At 40.8% G+C, this 15,914-nt stretch overlaps 1 protein-coding gene across 4 annotated transcripts in view; it reads left to right on the top strand.

Moving 5' to 3' along the window:
* SPIRE1 (spire type actin nucleation factor 1) overlaps nt 1-11,937 on the top strand; it is a 188,822-nt gene extending 176,885 nt beyond the window's left edge. For all 4 annotated transcript variants that reach the window (XM_082697378.1, XM_082697379.1, XM_082697380.1 and 1 more), the window contains 5 exons: nt 3,063-3,200; nt 3,776-3,846; nt 4,364-4,391; nt 4,487-4,623; nt 8,513-11,937. In XM_082697378.1, the coding sequence (XP_082553504.1) occupies nt 3,063-3,200; nt 3,776-3,846; nt 4,364-4,391; nt 4,487-4,623; nt 8,513-8,771 (633 nt within the window). In that variant the 3' untranslated portion in view covers nt 8,772-11,937. The remainder of the gene's footprint in view (nt 1-3,062; nt 3,201-3,775; nt 3,847-4,363; nt 4,392-4,486; nt 4,624-8,512) is intronic.
* Nucleotides 11,938-15,914: the final 3,977 nt, after the last annotated feature.

Here is a 15,914-nt window from a genome sequence, read left to right as displayed (position 1 = left end):
TCTCTTATTGTCACAAAACAGAAGAATAGATCTCTGTTCTTTTTCCCACTTTAGATCTGGCCCTTTGGGCAGTACGTGGTCAGTTAAAATTCAGGGATGGCATTTTAGCTCCTGCCACTGTTACTGCTGTTACTGAAGATCTGTTGGCATTTTCATTTTTATTATCAGTCCTCCCCAAACAGAGATGTAAGCGTATACTGTTACTCCAGGCAAAGAGTTCACTTTGAGTTTTAAAGTTGAATTTGACATGAGAAGAATAATTAAACTTAATAGGTGCTATTTTAATTTAAATCTGCCTTGGTTTCATTAAAAACTCCAGAAAATATTGGTGGTTTTGGATAATTTTCAAATATCTGCTACTTACAAAGTTTTTGCTCATTAAAAATACTATATAAAATAGGCATATTCCCATTCTCTCTGTGGTTCAGTAACCATAGTCTACATTATGCTCTGTAATTTCTATGCTCCCTTATTCTGACCCTTCTGAATGGTAAATGTAACCAGAATATTGAACAAAAACTCATGATTTTAGTGACATACGTCCAAAGTAAGTTCTAAAGGCTCATCTTTTCCTATAGTATATTTCAATCTTGATTAAAACTCTTTCAGATTTAGCGTCCCTTTCCTAAATTTAGGAATGAGATTGAAGCACAGGGAAGTAAGGGGATTTTAGAGGCCGTGTCTGGCTATAACAGAGTTCAGGGTGTGCAGAAGAGTGACCAAGCCCAGTGCAGAGCTCTCGCTCACTGTTAAAGCCCTGCGCGCCCCTCACATTCTGGATCATTAGTGTCCCACAAGATCTTTTAAGGCTAAGGCGTAATTTGGTTTTGGGGATGTTGAATTAGTATTTTTTCTCAATTGAAAAAAGCAATGAAAACTAATTCTAGTAACTATTTATTACTTTCTTTCATGTTGCATTAAAGTTTTGTTGTCCTTGGGAAAGCACCAGAATTAAAACATTAGCATTTGACCCAATGGGAATTTTTTTACTTAACAGTAACCCGCTTGAAAGTTTAAAAAAGAGCAAGAACACACACAAATACAATTTCTTATTGTGTCCTGCGAAGTACTGGATTTGCATATGGTTCAAAGCAGGAAGTTGAAAGTATGCTTGACTAAGACCCTTTGTGACTTAAGACTGAGAAGAGGGAAGTAGAACCTGTCAGTCTATGGTGTGTGCTAGGAGATCCCTGCAAATAAAAAGGACTCCCGGAAGTGTTTACCGGCCCTAGCTGTAAAGCTAATTGACACTATGTGCCATCTTCCCACCTGCACGGTACCAAATCTCAGGGAGTGAGGATCTGGCTGGTGGCTGGAATCATACATTAGATTGTTCCAGCTCAGCAGTTTTGTCACAGTTAGTTGTCAGCAAATGCACCACAGCCACACTCATTGCTAATGAATAAAAAATAAAAAAAAATAAAAAGTAGGAAAGCTGCTTGTAAAATATGTTAAAAGCTGAGAAAAGCCATCATCTAGACATGTGCAGCCAGGATGCTTACCTCATGCACAATTCTAGTGGCCTAACCTTCACACAGACAGTGCATTGTTCCCACTTGACACTAGGCTACTTTCTCAGTTGGGAGCAAAACAGAGTAGATACCAGACAAGCCCATTTAATCCTGTGATCTTTGAAAGCTTTTCCCATTGAAAGAGAAAATTATGTGATGGTGATTTTTTTTTTAAAGGATTTTAGACATCTTAGAGCAAATGATATAATCTTCCCGAACAGACAGACTACCTTCCCACCCTCCAGACACTAAGCTTTTCCTCTTATAAATTTAATTGCAGGATTTTTTCCAAAACATTTTTAAGCAAATTTAGCCTTCTTTAAGTCAGCCTGAACAGAGATGATTTTGTATTGATTGTTAGTAAGAAACAGTTCTCCAAGCTACTTTTTTTAGTAAATGCTAATGTTTATCAAGTTTGCAACCTAGATTTGTTTCTGTTTTTTTCTGATTGAAAGACAGAACTGAATGTTAAAACTCCATAAACTGACTGCATTCATAGTCATGTGCTTTCCCATTTGGCTTGTTTGATTCCAGAATGCCTGTGAGCAATGCTATTGTGTGTGTGTGGGAGTGAATTATAATGTGTTTGTACTGAGAACATTAAGTTTCAGTGTCCCTACACCACAATGGCCCCTGTGAAGCCTGGCAGGGTGAGAATGCACAAGACCGTTCTGTCTTTCTATTAGATCCACCAATCAAGCGCAGAGCCGGATGGGGAGCAGATGGGGGTGAGGCTCTTTTATTCAGTGGGATCAGTTACATCAACATCTTCCTCGGCTGTTTTTAGGGAAACCATTAACATAAGACAGCCAGCATAAATATTTATTGTGAAATTCTTAAGATTTTCTCCACGTCTTTCCAGTGCTGACTGTGTATTCAGCGGTTGTTTCAAAGTAATAAGAGACATCCAGAGAACTGTGGGGCAGCCTTAGAGGTTGTTCCAGTAGCTCCGTGTTCCAGTTCCACCCGTACTACTAGGATTTTTCACGATGTGCTGATGTAACTTGCCACTAAATAATGCTTCTCAGTATAAATTACTAACCACCTTCTTTTGGCTATTCTGGGTACCACAAACCAGTTTTCTAAATAGTACCACTGTTGTAGACTTGCTGTTTACCTATGAGCATATAGTATACAGCACGAGAAGTAATGTCTGCATCATCATAAGCGAAAACTCACGTCAATTTGGTTTAGAACAAGAAAATTTTCTTCAAGATTTCAATGCATAGATACATAGCTCTGCTTAATGGGATAGAAACTTTTGAGACAAAATATGCAGCCAAATGTGAGGAACTTTCTTTTCCTGGAAATTTCAGTAGGCTCTGATGTTTGACATGGTCCTCGGAAGCTTTTTGCCATCCATTGTCTTAGTGTAATTAAAAATTAATGTGGTCCCCAGAGTGAGCCAGCTCTATTCCAGTGTTCATTGGGAAACCTCTTTTTTCTTCTCTGAAGCTACTAACCAGTTGTCTGATCTAAAGGGAAATTGTGCAATGCCAGAGAAGGGGGTGGGGTGGGAGTTTCTTATTCATGTGGAATTTTGAATTTCAGGAGGAATTCTGCTATCCAGTGGAATGCCTAGCTCTCACTGTGGAGGAAGTAATGCATATTCGTCAGGTCCTGGTGAAGGCAGAGCTGGAAAAGTACCAACAGTATAAAGATGTCTACACCGCCCTGAAAAAAGGAAAGGTAGAGCTATTTCAAGTTGGTTGATAAGCAGGGTTAGAAGAATGGTCTGGTCTCTTGTGGGAGTGGTCTGCTGGCAGCCAGATGGTATAGGACTTATAGGGGATTTTAGGAGGTAAGAGGCTTATTCTCTAATACACAGTTCCTGTTCTGCCTTGCTTACAAAAAGAGGAGTATTTTTGTTTCTTCCTGAGAAATCAAAAACTGTAGAAGATTTAAAACAACCATAATAAATAATGGCATGCCTTCATAAAACCATGTCCACATTTTTAAGTCTTGTAAAGAAACTATATCTGAGAAAGAGACTATCTCAGAACCTTCTTCAGATTGATTCCATGATGGTAAACCTTGGAGAGCTATGGCGTATTACTACCTTTCAAAAGGAGAATTAGGAGTAAATACAGAGCCAAACTATAATTATCACAGAGCCAGACTTGAAAACAGGGTTTCTGAGTTCCCATTTTCCTTCCTTCTGCTAAATTTCCCCATTATATAAATGTAAAATGTATTTAGATGTGTAAATTAGGAATTTAACTATTGGCAATGCTTTCTTCTCCCTTTAAATTTGTACTTTTTAGCTCTGCTTTTGTTGCCGAACCAGGAGATTTTCCTTCTTCACCTGGTCTTATACCTGTCAGTTCTGTAAGAGGTAAGGTTTTTTTTTGTAATTGATAACCATAGTCAAAGAAATACTGGTTGCATTCGTAGTTGAATCATTTTCCTACACAGGAACAGTATTAGAGATTACCCAACCCATTATCAGATTGTGCTGTGCTTTTTTTCAAAAGAGTAGAGCAAACAGTATTTGGAATTAAACCTGGAAAATGCTTCTCTGCATAGATTTCTTTTACATAACTAAGATCACTCTAGTAAACATATGTCCAGTTGGAACAGAAAAAAAGAAGTGATTGTCATGTGATCCCAGGATAGACAAGTAAGAAAATCCAAGACAGATGTAAGTTGATCCTTTTACAGGAAACAGTGTAAGAGTTAAGGTTTACAGATTGTCTTCTTGATGATCCACAGTTGTATCAATTTGTTACATTCTGGTAGAAAAATCAGAGGGTTTCGGCAGTTTATCATAAAAATTCACAGCCATGCAGCCATTGGCTTCTCTGACTTTGCAGTCGCATCATGCTGAGTAACATTTCTGATTTTGTATACAGGCCGGTGTGTTCCCAGTGTTGCAAAAAGGTAAGTAAACTTGGTGAAATCACAACTTGTGTTAATTTTCAGGAGTCTCCCTCTTTAACCGTACTGCTCATTCTCGGTTTTGTTTGGGGTGATAGATGCGGCTGCCCTCCAAACCATACTCCACTCTTCCCATCTTTTCATTGGGACCTTCTGCCCTGCAAAGAGGGGAAAGTTGCATGAAGCCAGAAAAGCCCACCCCTGGCCACCATCGGCCACTCCGGAGCATTGCCAGGTGAGCAGGGGGCCTAGGACCTCAGAGCATCTCTGTAAAAGAAGAATGCTCCTTTTGAGGACTGCTGACGAGGTAGGGTTCAGACTCAGGGTGGTTTGGAGTGTCTGGGTGGCTGTTTTAATATAGTTTTGACTTGGACACAGGTCTCCAAAACTTCCTAAAGGTAACTTGAGAAGGGAACAAAGCTAGCTGCTTGAAGCATACTTGAATGTCATCATTACTTTTCTACTTTAGAAATAATTACTTTGGGTGTCTTTTAAAAGTCATTTTTTTCTTTTTTTTAATTTATTTTTTATTTATTTTCAGCATAACAGTATTCATTATTTTTCACCACACCCAGTGCTCCATGCAATCTGTGCCCTCTATAATACCCACCACCTGACCTCCCACCCACCCCCCGCCACTTCAAACCCGTCAGATTGTTTTTCAGAGTCCATAGTCTCTCATGATTCACCTCCCCTTCCAATTTCCCCCAACTCCCTTCTCCTCTCTAACTCCCCATGTCCTCCATGCTATTTGTTATGCTCCACAAATAAGTGAAACCATATGATAATTGACTCTCTCTGCTTGACTTATTTCACTCAGCATCATCTCTTCCAGTCCCATCCATGTTGCTACAAAAGTTGGGTATTCGTCCTTTCTGATGGAGGCATAATACTCCATAGTGTATGTGGACCACATCTTCCTTATCCATTCGTCCGTTGAAGGGCATCTTGGTTCTTTCCACAGTTTGGCGACCGTGGTCATTGCTGCTATAAACATTGGGGTACAGATGGCCCTTCTTTTCACGACATCTGTATCCTTGGGGTAAATACCCAAGAGTGCAATTGCAGGGTCATAGGGAAGTTCTATTTTTAATTGCTTGAGGAATCTCCACACTGTTCTCCAAAGAGGCTGCACCAACTTGCATTCCCACCAACAGTGTAAGAGGGTTCCCCTTTCTCCACATCCCCTCCAACACATGTTGTTTCCTGTCTTGTTAATTTTGGCCATTCTAACTTGTGTAAGGTGATATCTCAATGTGGTTTCAATTTGAATCTCCCTGATGGCTAGTGATGATGAACATTTTTTCATGTGTCTGATAGCCATTTGTATGTCTTCATTGGAGAAGTCTCTGTTCATATTTTCTGCCCATTTTTTGATATGATTGTCTGTTTTGTGTGTGTTGAGTTTGAGGAATTCATTATAGATCCTGGATATCAACCTTTTGTCTATACTGTCATTTGCAAATATCTTCTCCCATTCCATGGGTTACCTCTTTGTTTTTTTTTACTGTTTACTTTGCTGTGCAGAAGCTTTTGATTTTGATGAAGTCCCAAAAGTTTATTTTCACTTTTGTTTCCTTTGCCTTTGGAGACATATCTTGAAAGAAGTTGCTGTGGCTGATATCAAAGAGATTACTGCCCATGTTCTCCTCTAGGATTCTGATGGATTCCTTTGATCCATTTTGAGTTTATCTTTGTGTACGGTGTAAGAGAATGGTCGAGTTTCATTCTTCTACATATAGCTGCTCAGTTTTTCCAGCACCATTTATTGAAGAAACTGTCTTTTTTCCACTGTATATTTTTTCCTGCTTTGTCGAAGATTATTTGCCCGTAGAGTTGAGGGTCCAGATCTCTCTACTTGAGAGGCTCTCTATTTATTGAGGCTCTCTACTCTATCCCACTGGTCTATGTGTCTGTTTTTATGCCAGTACCATGCTGTCTTGGTGATCACAGCTTTGTAATAAAGCTTGAAATCAGGTAATGTGATGCCCCCAGTTTTATTTTTGTTTTTCAACATTTCCTTAGCGATTCGGGGTCTCTTCTGATTCCATACCAATTTTTGGATTATTTGCTCCAGCTCTTTGAAGAATACCGGTGGAATTTTGATTGGAATGGCATTAAAAGTATAGATTGCTCTAGGCAGTATCGACATTTTAACAATGTTTATTCTTCCAATCCAAGAGCATGGAATGGTCTTCCATCTTTTTGTGTCTTCTTCAATTTCTTTCATGAGTGTTCTGTAGTTCCTCAAGTACAGATCCTTTACCTCTTTGGTTAGGTTTATTCCCAGGTATCTTATGGTTCTTGGTGCTATAGTAAATGGAATCAATTCTCTAATTTCCCTTTCTGTATTTTCATTGTTAGTGTATAAGAAAGCCACTGATATCTGTACATTGACTTTGTATCCTGCCACGTTGCTGAATTGCTGTATGAGTTCTAGTAGTTTGGGGGTGGAGTCTTTTGGGTTTTCCATATAAAGAATCATGTCATCTGCGAAGAGAGAGAGTTTGACTTCTTTATTGCCAATTTGGATACTTTTTATTTCTCTTTGTTGTCTGATTGCTGTTGCTAGGACTTCTAATACTATGTTGAACAAGAGTGGTGAGAGTGGGCATCCTTGTCGTGTTCCTGATCTCAACGGGAAGGCTGCAAGCTTTTTCCCATTGAGGATGATATTTGCTGTGGGTCTTTCATAGATAGATTTTATGAAGTTCAGAAATGTTCCCCCATCCCTATACTTTGAAGCATTTTAATCAGGAACGGATGCTGGATTTTGTCAAATGCTTTTTCTGCATCAAATGAGAGGACCATGTGGTTCTTCTCTCTTCTCGTATTAATTTGTTCTATCACACTGATTGATAAAAGTCATTTTTAAAACTGACCTTGTTTTCAGTGGAGTCAAAAACTTGCATGTAACACTCTCATCTTTCTTCTTTAGTGTTGAAAGCAAATCTGTTTAGTTCTAGCATTCCAGTGGTCTGGCATCACTTTGGCTTATTTTCCTATTGTCAGTATGGCAGAAATAAAGCTTTATGCCAAAAGCTTTTGGAAATTTAAAAAAAAAAAAAAGTTGCCTGAATATCAGTCCCTCTGCATTTAATGCAGAGTAAGGGTCCTTAAGTGAGGGCAGAAGGAGGTCAGGCCAGCTTGACTTACGCACTCACAGGGCCAAAAAGATTGGGGTTTTACAAACCAGCTGCCCACAGGGGCAGGGAGGTGCTGGGCACTGGTGCTGGGTGCTGGGCACCAGGCAATGCTACTGCTGGCTGCTGCCACCGCTGTGCAGCCCCACTGGTGACTTGCACCGACTCCACTCCGAGACTCTGCCTTGCCGCTCCGGGATAGCCCCTGACTCATCACCTGTGGGTTCAAGGCTGTGGGGCCCTTTGTTCCTTTCTATACCCACACTAAACTCACATTCCTGTTTTGTTTCACTGAAGTAGTCCATGAGTAGAGGATTCCTAGTTATTTCAAAAAATCACCCAAAACATTTATTACAGTGTTGACCTGGATAACTTCAGCTCCCTAGGATCCAAATAATTAATAACCCAAATACAGTTGTTGGAAAGGGACAGGTATATCTGATAAATGCAAAAATGCCGAGGAAGCTGCTCCAAAGAGAACTTTTCAGGACTGAGACCAGTTGACTTCAGTTTACTCTAGTCTGCTCTCCTGTCTACAGTTGACTCATGTTCACCAACTCTGACGCGGGGTCTCTGGAGAAAGAACTTGAAGTCCTTTCTGAATTATCGATAGGACGTTAGCAACTTGTACTTTGTTTCGCTTTGTTTAAGTCCACTGTATAGTATTCAAGTGAATACTCTAATTAGGCTTTTTTTCCAAAAATTCTGGAAGGGATACTGAGTTTTCAGTATTAATATTTCTTTTTTTTTTCCCAATATGACTATTTCTTAATAAAACATGTTTCCTTGTTCCTTTTTTTTTTTTAATATTTTGAATTTTATTTCCAATTAGAAATTCTTTCTTTGGAAGAGCATGAGGTGACTCGCCCATTCCATAATGTTTTGGGAACAGATTTACTTTTTCTGCACGCATTTTCTCAGTATTGCAGTAGAACTGTAAGTGACAATACTGGATACTCTAAAGGTTGTTTTTTGTTCCAGATTCTCCTCAAAATCTAAGTCTGTGGACAAATCCGATGAAGAGCTACAGTTTCCCAAAGAGCTGATGGAGGACTGGAGTACTATGGAGGTGTGTGTAGACTGCAAAAAGTTTATTTCGGAAATCATCAGTTCCAGCCGGCGCAGCCTGGTGTTGGCCAACAAAAGAGCCCGATTAAAAAGGAAAACACAGTCTTTCTACATGTCCTCACCGGGCACTTCGGAGTACTGCCCTTCAGAGAGGACTATCAATGAAATCTGAGCCTGTGCCTTTCAGTTGCTTTGTGTTCCGAGTTGGTACCAGCGCAGGAGAACACTGAGCTAGACTGTCTCTCCTTGCCGTGGTCTTAGTTCATAGGCTTGAATTTGCATTAGATCAGATTTTTGCTGCCTCACGTTGTTCCACAGACTGAATGCTGTGTTCCTATCGATTGACGATACGTGACAGGTCAGCCAATCGCTCGTTTGCACCGAGACAGAACAATAGCTTGAAACTTGCTTCTGTGTGTGTGCGCTCGGATCTGGAGGCCAGAGACTTTTTCCTTAGTTCAGTTACTTACTATTCCTCAGATCATTTCCCGACTAAGGCAAAAAGCTTCTCCTAGGAGAAATCAGCCTCACAAAGGTGTCGATGTTCGCACAGCTCTACGCAGTAAGTCATATTGGCACTTCCGCCCGACAGCGTTCCTGCCTAACGCACACAGTGGCCAGGCCCTGCCTCATACTGGGTACCTGGAGTCGCCGGGCTAGGCTGTGTATCATCTCACGGCACAAAATCTGGAAGGATTTGCTCCTGCTATCAAACTGATTTTAAATTATTGTTGCTCTGAGCTAAAGACTACAGGAGGGACTTCATGCCTGCATTCTAGTGCAAAACATCTGGATAAGCTGTACACCCCAGTGGGGAACCATTTCCTCTGAGCTGCTGTGTTCGCCCCAGTGCAATGGATGGGTGTTCCCTGAGTGGGTGACAGGTTTTCGTTCCCTATCTTGAATGGATTATGGTTCCTTGTAGTTTTGTAACAGAGGTCTAAGAATTAAAGTTCTGTGGGAGTTTCAGGACAAAGGAAGGCTAGAAGTTTGTCGAGAAGTTGCGTGTATTTTGGTTAACTCTGAGAAGGATCGTGACAGCATAGAGTGCCAGCCGTTGCCACACTGCAGGGAACGAGCTGGAGCTCATCCGTTTTCAGCTACATTTTTCATAACTTTATAGTCTTAGCCATCACAACTAAATTAAGTCACAATTTGGTACCTAAGGTCTCCAACTGAAATTTATTTATTTTTATAAATGAATTTTAAGGGAAAAAATTGTCTAGTTCTTTTAAAATTACAAGAAAATTAACCTACTGATAGACTTTTTGGATGCTTTTTTGCACAAGTTTTCCTTGTAAACGACTGGAGGGAGTAGGGCGGGTTTTGATGGAGGTAAGTTGGAGGGTAGCACTCACTGTACACATGAACCATCTCAGCTTGTTTGTCTCATGCTAGGAGCTGTACTTTATTATTTTAGTAAGCTTAGAAACTACCAACCAGTCAAATTGCCATTGGCATTTGGGAAATCAATTAATGCACATGCACAAGAATTCCCTAAAAGCTATAGGACCCATCTGTAGTCAGCACTGCAACAGCACCATTGAATAAAAGGCATGGCAGTCACATTTCACTCCACATCAAAGTATAGTAACATTTCTACATTAGATTAACAGTAATACCTCAAAACTGCTCTGGTAGTAGTTTTTAATGGGTTGAAATTTACAATTTAGTAAATGGCTTAAAATTACTTATACTTATGAAATAAACTTTACCAATTGACTAAAATAATGCATGTTAACAGTTCGTCTGTATTTGCATGTCAAAATGGGCCACCAGAGAACCCTTCTTGAATTTGCACATGTTTAAATTATTTTAAAGACTCTTGTATACAAGATTTAAACAGTATATGGGGTGAATCTCATTTATAAAATTTTCCAAGGGACTTTTTGGACTCTGTACCCCAGATGCTTTGGTGGAAGCCACACACCCTTTGAGGGCCCCAGGTTTCGGCCTCGAAATGACTACCGGGAAAGGGAATGGTGTTTGTGTAGATATATAGACATGACCCATGACAGAAGGCTTTTTAAAATAACGACTAGTGTACCGCTGTTACAAAACATAAGAAACTAAGCCCCTAAAAGGAGAGTTTCATTCACATTTATAAGACAGATACCTAGCTCATCTCAGTCTTTGGCTTCAGTCCTTCAGGTTTCTGATGCTGTCTAGGCTGATTAGGGCATTTTGATCACTCTTACCAGAGCATTATTAGACTGTGAACCCTTGAGCAGCATTAACGAGGTTTGTCAAGTGGGTGGTAAGGTCTATGTGAGATAGTCCACAGTGTGAGAAGAAGACACGTGACACACTTCAAAGCATAGAAATCGAATTAGCCTCACTTTTTATTGCCAAAACAATTTCTTACAGTTTCTCCCATAGCCATGACATGTGCCCAACACCTCAACTACGTTAGGTAATTCCCAGAGAGTAATTCACTAGCAGCTTTTGGAGCATGGTTTTACCCTTGTTAACCTTGGTCTCTGACCTTAGGCCTGTCTTCCTCTTCTTAACTAGTAAAATAACATACCTTCGCAGTATTCCTTTTTTTTTTTTTTTTCCTGGTTTCTGACAATTCAGCATTTACACCTGATCCAACAACAACACATTGGCTAGCTGGTCAGAAGGAGACGTGTCTGAGAGCTTGCATGCACACCTGAGCAGCCCTTGGCATGCCCTCCAGCACTTGCTCCTTTCCTCCCAGACTTCACAAGCTTGCCCCACTGGGAGATCATTCCTTCCCCACGGCTTAACTTTCTACCAGTGTCAGAGTAGATAAGAATGCTTGTAAATACTGTAATATATTTATTAATATTTGAAAGGCATTCATTCAGTGGACAATGGGAATTAACTCTCCCAGGACAAGTGAAAATGAAATAATTGATATGTACGTTGACTTAACAGTCTTACTAGATTTCAAGTCTTAAGCCTTTCAGATTAAACCAGAAGGTTGTTAAGTAGGAGTTTTTAAAATGATCTTACATTTGAAGAGATGATGTGATTAGCACCGTGAACTCGTACCATGAATTTTTTAAGGCTTTTATTTTTCTAACTGTATTAATAAATATAGCATTGGATTTTAGGGGTCACATAGGAGACATGAAAGTTTTCAAATTATGTTGCTATTTGCTAAAGCAAAATGGCAGAAAATTTTGTTCATGCCAGACTGTTGGAAGAGCCATGGAGAAATGTGTACACTGACTGGACTTTGACCTGGCTTCCTGTGTGTGTGAGACTCAAGGTATTGCTGGCATTCGGGGTGACATGACGGTACTAACCATTTTCCATTCAAGTCTTTTATTTTAAAATTTAGGGAAAAATAAAATGGCTTTCCATCATAACTTCCGTGTTGAGTTCCTGTTGTAAAATGGTGATGTCTTTTTGGGAACTAGCGGTCAGAAACCATCTAGGTTAGGAAGGCAAGATACTTGCATCTCAGAAGTTACGATCGGGTTAAGATCGACAATCTGATAAGGACCACACTAGAAAAATTTTTAGAAGGAGCGCTGGGTGGTTCAGTCAGTTAAGTATCCAACTTTTGGTTTCGGCTCAGGTCATGATCTCAGGGTCGTAGGATCTAGCCCCACATCAGGCTCTGTGCTCAGTGAGGAGTCTGCTGGAGAGTCCCTCCCTCCCTTTCCCGTTGCCCCTCCCCCAGCTTGTGCACACTCTCTCTCACTCTCTCTAAAATAATAAATTTTGAAAAAAGGTAAAGAAAAACTTTCATTAATAGCAGAAAAAAGGAAAAAATTTTTAAAAACTGAGCCACTACCGTAATTCTACTATGCTACCAAGAAGCTGTAACTTCCTCTTTTACCCTCCACAGTGTAGGAAATTAAGATTCCACAAATAGTGTGTAATGTTTCATCATATATGAGAAGTCACATGCGCAGTGACAAATTATGTGCAGGAAAATAAAGCTTTTATGTATTTTTCCTAAACAGTATTCCTGAAGGGATATATTCCTAGAATGTCCCATATGAAAATTTCCTATCGTAGCACGTAAATTGCTTGAGGAGAAAATTAGAAAGGTTAGGCCCCAGTGAGCTTAGGGAAGTTCTTATGTTTCTGTTAACTAAATAGAATCATTTAAGATATTTACGTATCACAAACATTAGCCGATACTGAGTTTAATACTCATTTACATAAGCTACCCCCTTATATGTCAGGCATATTTGAGGATCTCTTTCCACTGAAGCTCCTCTGTGAGGTGTATAAACAAGCCATTTGTGTGTGTGTCCAGCTCATGGCCCCGTGTTCGCTGACTGGCTGAGCCAAGTCCAAGTCCTTGCCTTGGGCCTCCTGGATTCCAGAGATAGAGAAAACTTGGATACCACCAAGAGGAAAGCTTTGGGTAACCTTTCTAACTGTATGTCTTTGTCCTCCCCAGTTTCAGTGCAGAAGGGTAGTTGTGAGTCATCGTAGTCTAGCATTTCCTAAAGAGAACTGTTTCTAGAAAAGGGCTTGATTGCACATATGACGTTTTTAGAGACTCCAGTTCTTGTCTCTGTGCAGAATGTGCAGATACACACACACACATACACACACACACACACACACACACATACACAGAGATTCTTTATAATGTTCATGCAGTGTATGCTCCTCCCATATTAGCCAAAGACCCGAGTCTAAAAATCTTTTATCACCCAAAAAGTTGAGGAGCTAAGAACCTATTTAATATAAAACTCTGCCTACACTAATTAAATGTTCAGGTGGAATTACCTGGCAGACTGAATTTGCACTATTTTTTCTGGTGCATTCCATTAAAATGTATATGATGCATAATTGATGTATTTAGAATAGATCTTACTATGCAAAAGATTCTGCGGCTCTCTGCTGCAGCAAAACCCGAGCCACTTCGGCATCACTGAAGCAGTAGAAATAAAAGAGCTTCAGAACTGACAAGACAAGGCCCTTGAAAAGTGGGGCATCAAAAGTTCCTTTATATCCTGCAGATTTAGAACTGAAGAAGCCTCGGAGGTTTAGACTCACGCCATGTTCAGTGTGTACTGTGAACAGTGTACCACTCATTGCTCAGATTTCTTTTGCTGCCTAGAGCACAGGGCCTGACCCTGTGGGTCCTGCACTAGGAACGTGCTCACAGGCTGCCCTAATGAATCCAACTATGGATTGCAAAAAACGTGGGGGGGGGGGCTCCTGAGTGTGGCTGGCAAGGGGGGACAACCTTGAGCGAGCTTGCTCACTTCAAGTTTGCCCTCCTGTGTATTCTTTGCTTTCATATTCCCTTGTGACTGAGGCACCATTCAGTCCCTTTTCCTGGGGTGACACAGCAGAGGACATCCCACCTCAGCTTCTCCCGAGAGCAGCAGTGCTGGGAAGAGTGGAAGTGCCAGAGATGAGTGAGCATTTCTGTAGAGCTACTTGAACACCAAGTTCCTAAGCAAACGGTGTAAAAGCTGCAGGAAAGCACACGGGGGAAGGAAGGAACAGCCAATCTCTGCACAGGTAATTCCGAACAGTGTAGCTATAGCTGTATGGAGCCTTGGGTAGAAGCAAGAAACAGAATCACTTCTACTTTTAAAGGGAAAAAATGTTGATCTCAGACATCCCAAAGAGAAAAGAAGCCTCAGGAGATTCCAGCTTGCCCATCAAGGCAGGGGACGTGACTTGAAACAACAAGCCTGGAGTCATCCTATCACAAGTCTCAAGGTCATTTCAGAAGTCAGATTCACAGAATAGAAACTTGGACTGGCACTCTAGTCCCCAAGTGTCTCCTATGACAACCTAAAATATTTCCCAAGTGTATCCAGTGGTAGACATACGTCCTTCCCAGCAAGAACTGGACCTTTCTCTGTTCCAAATCTAGTGAGAAGGATTTCTCAGGACCCACGAGCTTTCGTTCTGACGACTGAAACAAATTAGTCATCATCGAAGCTGATTCTAAAATGGTACTAATTTAACTGTGCTCCAGACAACAGAACAGCTGTCTAACACTGAAAAGATTCCTTAACATTTCTGGATTTCAATTTCTTCCATTTTTAAAGCAAGGGTGTTGGGCAAGGGGTTCCCTAAGGTCAGTTTTAACCCAGAAGAGGCATTCAACACAGTGGATCAAACAGCCAGTACTATGTAGGTACCCACCAGCAAATAGTTGAGAGCCTGAGCGAATGGTTAACAAGAAATATATATTTATATTTGTGCATCCAAGCCAGCCTTTTCACTAAAGTGGAGTGGGGGTTGACTGGTACTTTCCAGGCAATATTTGTGTTGAGGACAAGCCTGGTTATGTGTATCACACAGACATAAGAAGTGCAAAAACATGCTGCATCTCCTTGAAACTTGGGGAGGCAAAGACAAAAATTCAGCTTTACTAATTGTTATAAAGAATCTGAGCCCTTGTTCGTCCATATACCTCATAGCCAAAGAAAATCCTGAGTAGATGTCCTAAAATTAAAAAGAAAATTTTCAGAAATTTGAGTTGATATATATTAAAAACAGACACAAAAACCCCAGCGTTTTACACCAACAACATCTGGTTACTGATGGTTCAGATCCCAACCCTACACAATGAGAAGACCTTGTCAAGCCTGATAAGTCTTTGATCCCACAGCATCAGAGATGTAAGAAAGGTAAAGGTAAGCAGGTAGCATAGAGGCAACTAATATAACAGACTATCTTCATTGCATTAAAAGGTAGCAAACAATCAGGGATAACCCTTGTTATCCGGCTTGGTCAAAGAACCAGTTACCACAGCTACAAGGGAATCCCAGTATATACACCTCCGAGGGTAGTAATGGGATCCCCAGCCAAGAAGCTTGTCTCTTTAGCCCTCTCAGTGTGGTAGACCCCATCCCTGCCTGGCTCTCTTCTCCACCAAATTTGGTCTCTCTTCGTGACTTTCAGAGCTCACAGTGAGCCAAGAAGGAGGTCCTGCCCCCAGCCAATGGCAAGCTCTTAACTCTGTTTAAACATGTCCAGGACCCGGGAGACACTTACTTCTGCAAAGTTCTATCTTTGAACAACTCTAACTGTTGGGAAGTTCAGCTATTGTGTAATTTAGTCCCATTGTTTACCCCTTGGTTCTGTCTCATGTGGCTCCACAAGAATGTGCCTACTCTCCCAAGTGGCTGCCTTAAATAGCCTAATTCTCCTGTCTCCCTGCAGCACTTCCTACTTCTCCCTTCTCCCTTCTGCACTTTTTCTCCATTGAACTTAGCACCCAACACCCTACTAAATTGTTCCAGGAAGACAAGGCTCTCCATCACATTTCTTCACTGCCTTCTCCCCAGTTTCTGGAGAAATATTTGGCATGTAACAGGTGCTCAGTAAATGTTTGTGGAGGGGATGAATGAGC

Source organism: Mustela nivalis (assembly GCF_964662115.1).
Source record: "Mustela nivalis genome assembly, chromosome: 14".
NCBI lineage: Eukaryota > Metazoa > Chordata > Mammalia > Carnivora > Mustelidae > Mustela > Mustela nivalis.
This window is presented reverse-complemented; position numbering and strand designations above follow the sequence as displayed.